General features: G+C 45.3%; 1 protein-coding gene across 1 annotated transcript in view; it reads right to left on the minus strand.

The window, feature by feature from the left end:
• Positions 1–739: 739 nt before the first annotated feature.
• The window catches only part of LOC308314722 (neural-cadherin-like), a gene marked incomplete at its 5' end in the record, with an annotated part of 230,491 nt that continues 219,210 nt past the window's right edge, over positions 740–12,020 (minus strand). The window contains 3 exons of the mRNA XM_080762381.1: positions 740–1,976; positions 2,993–3,147; positions 10,227–10,477. Of these exons, the coding sequence (XP_080618507.1) occupies positions 1,344–1,976; positions 2,993–3,147; positions 10,227–10,477 (1,039 nt within the window). The 3' untranslated portion in view covers positions 740–1,343. The remainder of the gene's footprint in view (positions 1,977–2,992; positions 3,148–10,226; positions 10,478–12,020) is intronic.

Here is a 12,020-nt window from a genome sequence, read left to right on the forward strand (position 1 = left end):
TGGCTCAGTCCAATGTCACAGCTGTTTAACTCCAGTAATGCTGGCCAATTAAGTATAGCCTTCTGGGAGTGACAAGCTTTTGAGCGCATGTTGGAGACTCCCAGTAGCTCTGGTTAGAGTTATTTTTTTGGGCACTAGACATGAATGATTCATCTCCTTCAGATGGACTTCATCTTCTCTGCACCATGCTCGTTATGCCTGTGTGCTGTAATAGCTCACTGTATGAGACAAGAACATAATGTCGCAGCTCCCAACGCATGCTTTTTATGCTCATACTCACCATCAAGTGACAAATTAATAATGGTTAATATACTGTATGTATGTATGTGTGTGTGTGTGTGTGTGTGTGTGTGTGTGTGTGTGTGTGTGTGTGTGTGTGTGTGTGTGTGTGTGTGTGTGTGTATGTATGTATGTATGCGTCATGTATTTGAGGCATAGTCACGTGTGTGACTGGGGGATTTAGGGATGAGGTTTGTGGCGGCAGGTATACGGTATACCTGATCGTGTAAATAAAGAGCAGCCTCAGCGATTTGCATTTGATGATGAAAGATAGTGTGAACTTTTAAGATGGGAGATCTGTCGATTGCAAATGCAGGACTCAGGAATGCATTTGAACAAGATTGGATCCCAGCTAGAGTATTATCAAAGATATTCATTTTATTCAAAAGGAAATAGATAAAATACAAATGAAAGCAAGTTTTGCTTTTCTTCACACAAATTATTTCATGGTGACGGTCATTGATGAGAAAAGGAGAAAGAAAAGAAACCAGCTCTTTCAAAGGAATTACATGTGCACTCTCTTATTTTGACTGATTTCAGATAATGGATTGTTTTGACAGAGGGCTCTTCCAAAAGTGCATCATGTGGGATATATACTATACAGTGCAATGTCAAGAAAACACATCACATCAGTCCATTCATTGGTAAACATCTTCCATCAAAGAGCTGAAATGTTCAAAGTACCATCGATACAGGACATTTAGAGCAAACTGCACGCACGCATGCACGCACGCACTCACTCACACACACACACACACGCACGCACGCACGCACGCACGCACACGCACACACGCACACATACACATGTGCACACACGCACACATACACATGTGCACGCATACAATCTCAGCGAGTTCAGCAAGCTCAGAGTATCTCCCCATTTAATTGTCTCCCTCTAGATTTCTCAGCCATGTGATCAATGTTTCTTTTCCATAACGGTCCATGAGCAGCAGTCTTATAACCATGATTTATACTTTGTCCTACGGCGGCGCGGTGTTTTGAGCTTGTAGATCGGCTATTTCCGGCCGCACGCTGCTGCCGTACGAGGGAGCATAAATATGACCTCACCCGCTCTTCTCGCAGTTTGGCTGCCCGCGGCTCTCCTTCAGCTTGTCCCGCTGGCCCTCCTCCTCCTCCTCCTCCGCGGTCTTGGAGTGGCTCGTGGGCTCTCCCCGCAGCTCACTAACGACCGCCCGGAGGGTTCTGAACCTGTCCAGCCGGGGGCTGTCCTGCTCACCCCGTAGATTGACCTCTGAACCCTGAGCCTCGACGGCGGTGAGGGAGCTGAGGGAGCGCACTGCCGCCAGGCCGGCGCGCCGCTGCTTCCCGGAGTGTCGCTGTCGCGGCGTGGTCATGGTGCCGGCGGCCAGCCCCTTCCCCGGCTGCTCCGTGTCCCTGATGACCTCGCACAGGTAGCGGGCCAGGTCCTGGCTGGAGAAGGACATGCTCTTGTGGGAGCGGCGGAAGGTCAGAGGGGAGGGCAGGCTGTCCGGTGTCTGCGACGGGGGCATGGCCAGGCGCAGGGCGATGGCCGCGTTGCCCGCCCCGTTGCTGCCGGGCGCCCCTCCCTTCTGGCTGCGCTCCTGCGGCGCCTTGGCCTGAGGGCAAGAGATGATGCATTGTGGGTAGCTGTAGCGAAGTGATTGCGCCGGGCTGGGCTGGAGGGAGCGCTGGAGTTCCACCATGTTAAAGCCGTTCTGGAGAGAGAGAGAGAGAGAGAGAGAGAGAGAGAGAGAAAAGCACAGGGAGATAGAGATGTGTTAAAGGTGTTTCTATGGATGAGTGCTCTATTGAACATACAGAAATAAATCATTAAAAGGCACACAACCATATTAGACCCCTGTGTAGAAGAACAATGTTTCTCAGCTTTCGTCTCCGACATGAAATGAGGCTCATCGTCTGACGAAGAGCCACTGTCTGAGGACGATATGTTGGCAACAACACCGCCATTGATTGGACAACTAATTAATTATCTGATTGTAGAGGAGGGGAACTGCTATTAGGAGCACTATTAAAGCAAATAGAGGCATTTACTAGCCATTGGTTAATTTCCAGTATTGACTACCATCCCATATCTCCTGGGAACTTACATTTTATTTCAAGGCCAATTTGGCTGCTGAGCATGATCAAATGACTAATCAACTAATTCTGACAATTATAATCTTATGAATAAATAAATTATATAAATACAATTTGTATTACAAAATGTTTATGTGGAAAACTCAAAATGAAGGCTTCATACATGGAACTGATTTACAGGACAAATGTATAGTATAGGCCTTCATCCTTGAATAACATTCCTGTGGGAGCTACGAAACACATGACAGGGTTCTGTGGCAGAGATACAGTATCAGCTCACAACACATTGCGATTGATACAAGTTGCAACGTGTTGTGGACTTGCTATTTTTGGCATCTATAATGACCTTTCCAGGTTGAAAGTGGTTAAGGTCTAAATATGTCAAATAGGATGTAAGACTATTTAACACTTTTTTGAAGGACCTGTGGACAGTCTGAACACTGTGTGCGTGCGTGCGTGCGTGCGCGGAAGTAAGCAAATATAAGTGAAAAGTATTGTTGCACACTGCACATCATTTTGCACTCCGAGTGCGAGTTCAAGTATAGGAAAAGTGGAGTCAAATTAAAAGGGTCACTTATTGACACTCTGGGGGTTAAAGTAGTACCGTATAATGGTGTTGCTGTGTGTTTTGTACCTGGTCCTGCTCCCCTCCTCCCTCTTCATCATAGTTGAGCACATTCTCTCGGATGTCCTCCCACTCGCCGTGGTGTGCCGACACGTGGTACACGCCCTCCTTCAGGCCCTTGTGTCTCCTCCAGCAGGAGTACAGGAACAGGCCCAGCATCAGCACTGGGGGGGGGGGGGGGGCAGAGAGCAGGTTAGCACAGGGTCAGGTGAGAGGGCTGCCGAGCTACAGTATAAATGTACAGTCACACACACACTGTGAGCGGAAAGTAATGAGACATGGGCAAGGACACAACCTGTCTGTGTAGCTTTTATTTATTTATTCTTCTGTATTTTTCCTTTTACAATTTAATATCCCACCCCCATAGATCCACACTCTTGTCTGTGACAAGAATAATATCCTTTGAAGCACTTCAACTGGCCAAGATAATGGCTAAGGGTGCCGTATGGGAGCTTCTGCCAGATTGCCCTACCTCTCTCTCCCCTCTGTTGCCCCTGCAAGAGCCATTAGTACAGCCGGCTGCACAGTTAGGACATACTAATAGAGCATAGACTGAAACAAAGGCACAACCTTTGCACCTATTCCCTTTGATGTCGGCTCTCCGTTTCCTGCCTCTACCGAAGACCACAGGTTCCTCGGAAACCTATTAACCGGATGTGCACTCCTCCCCGGCTTAAACACAAAGCCTCTGGGTGGGTAGTGGCAGCAGAGGGATGCATGGTGCACAAGGAGCAGGCGGCGCAGAGGAATGCTCCTAAAGCATCCACATCAATCACAGCTATTGTGTGCTAAATTATACAGCATGCCGGACTGACCTTTAAAGTCCATTAATCTCAACCAATATTTTTCTCCCATCTGCCATCGCTCTCTCTCTCTCTCTCCCTCTCTCTCTCTCACTCTCTCTCTCTCTCTCCCTCTCTCTCCCTCTCTCTCTCTCTCTCTCTCTCTCTCTCTCTCTCTCCGAGTCTCTTGGCCCCTTCTTGTTCTCACTTTGCTTTCATTCTCGTTATCTCTTTAATTTGAATTCCTCTTCTCGTCTTCCTCGTTCTGTTGCATTGGACGATGTGGGCCTCCCTCCCCAGCTCCCCTCCCTGACTGGCTCCGGCTCTCTCTCTCTGCAACCTAGTTACGTCTCCTCGTCTCTTTCTGCCTGCGTCCCCGCCTGGCCTCTAGGTTTCTGACTTAATATTTTATGATTATTCTTATTATATTATTATTTTCTCTCTCCTACTACTGTAGATGAGATCTGTACTTTATTCAGTGTTGGAACTAACGCTTACGCCCTTACTTTAAGTTACTTTACATAACGAAACTACTTTTTGCTGTAACTTGTAACATAACTCTACACATTTTCCCATTCAGTAACGCCATTATAGTTACTGTGTTTTCAATGGGTGAGTTAGTAGTTAAATACCTACGTTGTGTAATGTAATCAAAAAGAACAGTCTCCTTCTTAGGGATGGATAACCGATAAAATCTGATAACAAGCTTATTGAGCACCCGTTATCAATACGTTTTGGAGTCATACATCATATGTCATACTGTAGATGACGTCACAGGATGGTCCCAGATCCACTTTGGAGCCTTGCTCATGATTAAAAATGTATATTCACAAGAACATTGTGGTGAACAGCTCACCAAATGCCAAAACAAGACAGTGAGTCCTGAAGGGAGTGGCGTGCTCCCTGTATTCACCCATATTGTTCGTGAAAATCAAGACGTCTTGCAAAAAATCAACTTGTGGATCTGGAGATCCACATGGGAATGACGTGGATCTGGGACTTATACAGTATGGTTCCACATGGTTTCAGCTCCATCAGAACTCTATTGAGCTGCTATCTGTTCTCTACTGTCTGGCAAGCTGCACTAGACACGGACAGATCGGTCCAGTGGTTTGCAAGATTAGTGTGCGTGGCCACCGTCCACAGACACGTGCACGCACGTGGGCGCACACACACGCGCACACGCACACGCATGCATACACACACAATTCTTGGTCCTCTATTGTTATTCCTGTATACATACTGCCGTTGGGGGAACTTATTACCAATCACGGAGTGAATTTCCATTTCCATTCCATTTCTGATGATAGCCAACTATATCTTTCTGTAGCTCCAGATGATCCCTGTGCTTTAGACCCGTTGTTGACCTGTTCATCAAATGCTGGACGAGTGAGAACTTTCTCAAGCTAAATGAGGATAAGACAGAAGTTCTCATAATCGGTTCTAGTGAGCAGAAATAATCAATAATAAGCAGACTTGGCAACCTGACTGTAGAAAGTAACAGTACAGTAAAGAACTTGGGGGTCATTATTGATTCTGAATTGAATTTTAATCCACACATTAATCATGTTACCAAGATTGCCTTTTTTCACGTTAGAAATATGTTAGACAAAATGCTCATCCACACCTTTGTTTTTTCTCGGCTTGATTGCGGCAATGCACTTTTTCCGGTTGTTTTTAGGATTGATTTTAAAATTATTTTACTTGTTTATAAAGAATCAAGAATCAAGAATCAATAATGACCCCCAAGTTCTTTACTGTACTGTTACTTTCTACAGTCAGGTTGCAAAGTCTGCTTATTATTGATTATTTCTGCTTAAAGCTCTCAAATTTGGTCTCACACCTTCCTACCTATTGACTGCCCGCCTAAATATGCCCCAAACCGCCCCCTCAGGTCTTCCACTGCTGGCCTGTCGTCGCTGTGCCTTAAAGTGGCAAAAAATGGCAGCTAAAAAGTCAGTGGGACACATCGGCAGTGTAACAACACAGAAATGCGTGTGGGGAGGAATTAATTGGCATAACAACTAAATTGGGGAGGGAAAAAGGGGTAAAAAAAAAAGAAAACAAAGAAAACAAATGGTTATGTTTCCCATAACATATATTCAACGCTAGAACAACAGCTGTCAAGGTATGTGCTCCCGAGGCATGCTGGGAACCCCCTTCTCTGTCCAATGGGCACCCTGCTGGGATGCTACAATAATGTCTATTTACGCCTGAGGAACGCTGCACAATAACTGCTGTTTACTAATGTTAGACACTTTTTAATTCTATACGCTGTCCTCTCTTAACCCTGTAAGACCCGGATTAATTTCTACTTGCAAAAAAGAGATTTCAACCTTACTACTACTTTGTATTAAGCCTGATTTATACTTATTAGTTGCATGCTGGTGCTGCTTGCCGTAAATAGCAGATGTACAGATGCACGACACTGGCACGGAACTATACTGTAAGTATAACTATACTGTAAGTTTAACCGAGGCTTTGGCAGAGAGGAGAGTGAGACTCAAACCTTTCCTCTGGCCTCGTCAGCACGGGGTCGAGACAGATGTATGTATTGATCTGATCAGCTGACCTGAACCCTGTTCGCACCACGGCAGCGACTCAGAGGAAATAGAATAGGATAGAATGTGGATGAGGAGGGCCAGTGCCAGAGGTCAGCAATGGGCCGGCCCTCTCGCCCGCCTCCAGGATTACCTGCTACTGTGCGCTGTGTGCCTCCACTCACCTCTGCCCATGACGCCGTGCACCTCCTGAGCTCCTGTCAAACACAGACATCTCTATAGCTCCATACACAGTGCAGAGAGAGAGAGGCGTATAGCTGAGATTTAGAAACACCTTAACCTCGTGTCAGCAGGCTTTCCACCGCGGAGGAAAGCCTTGCATTCATTCTAAAAACTGTCCCGTGTGAATCCGTTTGGAGAAAAGGAAAAAGACAATGGCGTTCCGGTTGGTTGGTTCCGGTTGGCGTCGCATTGATTTTGTTCCCTGCATACTGTAATGTGAATCAATTCGTTTAGTCTTGTGCGATGAGTTTAGCATAAATGATGGAGAAGAAAAAGGATCTGCAATGTTTTTAACATTTTAGGTCTTCAACAGGCAAATATTCATATACTGTGCACACAATCCTCTCTTAGAATAAACGCATACTGTACATACTGTACCAAACGATTATCATATACCAAAAGAAACAAAATGATTATACCAAACTACATTTTAAATAAACTATAGGGGAATCATTTTGGAGGTGCACGGCACCGGAGGTTCCGGTCATTTACTGCATGTATACACTGTAATTCTCCAATCTGTTAATAAATCCTTCAATCAATCAATCAATCAAGTAATCAATCAATCGATTTGTTGGTTCTGACTGACTGATGACGTAACGATATTTCCGCTCCGACCGGATCAGAAACCCAACAATGGTATTGATTCCAGGCTAGATAGATAGATAGATAGATAGATAGATAGATAGATAGATAGATAGATAGATAGATAGATAGATAGATAGATAGATAGATAGATAGATAGATAGATAGATAGATAGATAGATAGATAGATAGATAGAATAGTCCCCAGTCCTTAGGGTGTTTTTTTGTCACTGTATATTTGCAACTACGGGGAGCAGTGTGCACCATTCTATGGTGCTCAGGGAGCAATTAAGGGTTAAGAGACTTGAGACATGGACAGATTTCTGGCCTGGCCTGGAATCGTACCTGGCCAGGAAAAAAACAACAATGTTTTAAAATAATTGTATCCAAAAGATCCAGTACTTCAGGATTGTTCAAAATAGGCTAGTGGTCCACAGCTTAAAAAAAGGTTGTGAACCACTACAATTCCAATACACATAAGCACACAGAAGTTCACAGCAAACTTCACAGAAGCATTCACACGCACGCAGCTCGCCTCGTATAAGCCATGGTTATCTAACTCCGAGAGTGCACAAATGTAACCAAATGGACCCGTAAGGGTCCATTTGGTTACATTTGTGCACTCTCGGGAGTTAGATTAACACTCACTTTTTTACTGTGTAGAAACGGTGCACTCTATAGCGCCTGCAGCAGCTGTTGGCTGGTGTTGCGTGTGCAGCCGTGTGCAGCTGGATATTAGATCAATATCACTCATGGCGGAGAACAAACATTGCACTCATTCATCAATCCATAACACTGCCACCTTCCAGCTCTTCTACCCACCAGGATGAACAGGGTAGGGTGTTATGGGTTTAGATAGCCCGGGAACAGACTGTGAATGCATTGTGAATGGACACACAGGGAATAGCTTTCAGAACAGCTTTGGGAGAAAGTCACATTAGCATTAAGCGGAGGTTAATTGCAACGGTAAAGCAAGATTGGTGATAGTGAAAAGTCGGGCAGAAATGTCAGGCAGAAATGTCATGAAATATTGAGAGGTGTCGGAAGAAGAAGACACAAGGAAACGGCACATGATGAGAGACAGGGAGACGTGATTTATTTATCGTCCGGAGGAAAACAAACTAGGCACTTCAAATGATCAAATGAATGTGTACAAAAATACAAATATATTCCCCCTATACCCCAGTCATTAGAAAATTAATATCACAATCCAATGTCCAAATACACAGTGTGACCCTTCAGACATATTCAAGAGGACTAATGAAGCACAGTCACACATCACACTCACACGTCATCTCGTGCTGAACTGGCACAATCTGGCCGCTCTGTGATGGCTTGTGTAAAACTCAATAATGGATGATGATTTTAACTTTTAATGGAGGCTGAGCCCGAGTCCCATTTTAATTTAGCGCCCAGCCGGCAGTCCTGCACAATGCATTTTTTTTAGTGTGTGTGTGTGTGTGTGTGTGTGTGTGTGTGTGTGTGTGTGTGTGTGTGTGTGTGTGTGTGTGTGTGTGTGTGTGTGTGTGTGCGGCGTGCGTGTGCGTGCATATGAGAGAGTGCAAGAGAAAGAGAGACCGAGAGTGTATTAATAGTAGAACAAAATGATATCTCATCACAACAACGATAAATAAATAATTGACTGTTCATTAGAATCCACAGACGGAGTGATGTTATAGTTCCAGGGCCAGTGATTCATCACATCAAAGTTATGGTTTGTAAAATACTCCACCTTGTTACAAGTTGGAGGGAAGCTATTTTATGAGCTGTGAAAATCTAATAACAGTCTGCAAAGGCCTCTATTCCAATCCGAATTATTGAATATAATAGATTAGTTGGTGACTCTTCGTAAAGGTGAAAAGTTGGGAGCCTTGAATATATACCACCTCATCAGCGACGGTGGGCAGACCAGTACAGCACCTCGGGTGACTGTGGCCTTCTTTTATTTTGCATGTGATGACACTTGCATTTTCATGAATGATGCCGCAGCCACAACTTCATCATCTTGGAATTCATTATCAAATATTGAAGACCGCTTTATCAGTTTCACTCAGGGACCCGAAGTGTCAGAATAACTGATGTCGCAATACTAGCCACATACCCGGGGGGAATGTTGAGTCAGTTATGGAGGCAGGGACAGAGCAGTATTGAATCGCCCAAGCGTTTTATAAGCCTGCCTGTGACAGAGAGACTCATAAAGGCTAGTGTGACTCCATGTGGGAGGTGGGAGCTTCAGACTTTTACGAGACGCAAACATACAGTACGCGCGCACGCACACGCACACACACACACACACACACACACACACACACACACACACACACACACACACACACGTTGGGGTGTGTGTGGAGGTGTGTGTGTGTCGCTGCGTCAGCAGCGATACCGACACATTTAGGTTGGCTGAGGCCAAGAACAAAATACTGTATATGCCATGGAAATTTAGATGGAAAGACAAAGACAGACACTAGGGGCATGAAGTCAGCAGACTGTACGGCATATATAAAACATATAAAACATGTCACATAGTGAATTAAGGCTTTGGCGACGAAATGACGTGTGAAGCAAGTCACAATGGAACATTGCATGTGACAGTAGGGGAACGTTGGGGCGATTAAGAAATATAAAGGATCGTATAAAGAAGTCAACGTGGCTCCCGGGGCATGTTACAACCTGCCCAGTGAATCACATACAAGCTTCCCTTCTGGCTGCTCACACTGTTCCTTGTTACCACATGAAACAGGGCTAGAGAGACCATACACCGACGCCCTGTGGCTTGAGCCCACCCAGCTGGCACAAGGCGGGGGATGATTAAAGCGTTTCACACGCCGACCACGCGTGATGCAGACAAAGGGGGTAGAATACCTAATGTAATTTAAAATAAAAAACTAAACAAAGAAGAGATGCCTGGAGAGTGAAAAATAAAAAAATAATCAGAGATGAAACATCACATCAAACAAAGGGTTTAAAATAGTGACACACATGCAGCGGCAGGGGGATAGAAAAAACACATGCAGACTTGAGCGAGAGTTGAAAGGAGCAGGGCTGAACGTGGTCACCACAAGTAGAAGAGAACATAGTCCACATAGCTACCTAGGAAGGCCATCACGCAGATGCTGATGGCAAACATGGAGCTGACGCTGAGGCTGCCGCCGTCCTCGTTGTGAAACATGGCCAGCGTCACCTCGCAGTGGCGTCCCCGGTAGCCCTCGCTGCAGTGACACGTGTACCTGGAGGGCGAGTGTGCCACGCACGTGCCGTGGCGGCACGGTCTGCTAACGCACAGTGTGTACACGCACCCCTTGCCTGACGGGGTCTCTTTGGTCAAATGGCCTGGGGGACACCTGTAGCAAACAGAGCAGAGAGATGCAGTTAGTATGAAAACAAAAAGCTAATGAAGCGGAGCGGAGACAACAAACATTAGTAAACCCTTTGTGTTGAACCACTTAAGGCCTATTTTATTCTCTGCTATTGTTGCTATTTTTTTTTAAATGTCAAAGATTGTCGAATCTTTGACCCCGGGGCAGACCAAGGCGCAGTTGGAGGAAAGACATTGACTCACTGGCCTTGGAACGTCTCGGGATCCCCCAGGAGGAGGGCTCTAATGTTGCTCTGGAGAGGGAAGTCTGGAGCTCTCTGGTGGAGCTGTTGCCCCCGTGACCCGACTACGCATTATGCGGTTGAAGATGAAGATGATGGATGTTGAAAGTTTGAGATAAAAAAATAAAGAAAATAGACTTTTGCCAGAGGGACAGAAGGTTGGAAGTGGTTAAACCACTTACATCAAATATGTCACTTCTTGGGGCCGTCACACTGGAACATAAAAGTGGAAAAAGAAATGCAGAATGTCCGTGCCACTGGCACAGAACTGATTTCAAAGGCACTTGAGTGCATACATGTTGGCCCCCCATCTCTAACCCCCAGGCTGTGCTGTGGCCACAGAATGTGAACATGGCTCTGCGCTGAGAGAAGACGGAACATGGTTCAGAGTCTTACATCTCAGTCAGGTTTAAAGAGGTAGCAGTGACACTATATTGTGGCATGTAGCCTACTGTACTGTATGACATTACAAGTAAGACGCGCAAACGCAGGAAGCGAACGCAGCTCGTAATTTGCCAAATATTATTGTTCATTGGTCATTTTGCACCTATTTATATTAGTATAGTATCCGGCTATTCACAAAGGTTTGACACGCAAGTCCTCCCAGTTTTCGCAGCACACACACTCGTCAGATTCTTCAATGGGAATCATATGTTTGTATCACACGTTAGTTACTGTATATTGATGAATGAGTGCATTACATTTTCCAATGTGCATAATGACTATAGGAAGATGTGACATGTAGTTCCCAATTCCCATTCAAGTATTGTTCTCTCATAGACCGCTACAGTACCACATTTGGTAGAGAGGATCAAAGTCCAAGGCCCTATAAGAATAACAACACACAGATGGTGGGTGGACCTGCTTTGGGGTACAGTATACACACTGAGACAATGCCGGGGGTCGCGAGACATGGCCAAAGCATTTCTGGGGGTCCCCAGTCAAAAACGTTGAGAACCCCTGCCATAGAGAATGCCAGCCAGCGAAGAATGCCAGTGGATGGAGAGAGCTGGCTCCAATTTGCAAACGTTAAAAAGGACTTTGATTTAAATGCATGGCAGGAGGCAGACCCAGCAAGGCTTTTGTTGTTGTATATGTGTGTAGTCGATATAAAGCACTGAGAAAACTGTTGCGCCTTTCTTCGTCCTTTTTTCAAACTTGACTACGGTAGCGGTGGTCTCAAAAACATAAGGGAAACTTTGACAGGAAAAGACTCGCTCACCGTATAGAAAAATAAGTAAAACTCCTTAGACTGAGTCGATATAAAGCACAGAAGCTTTAATTACA

This window comes from Protomyctophum bolini (genome assembly GCF_963924005.1).
Source record: "Protomyctophum bolini genome assembly, chromosome: 4".
NCBI classification, from domain to species: Eukaryota; Metazoa; Chordata; class Actinopteri; order Myctophiformes; family Myctophidae; genus Protomyctophum; species Protomyctophum bolini.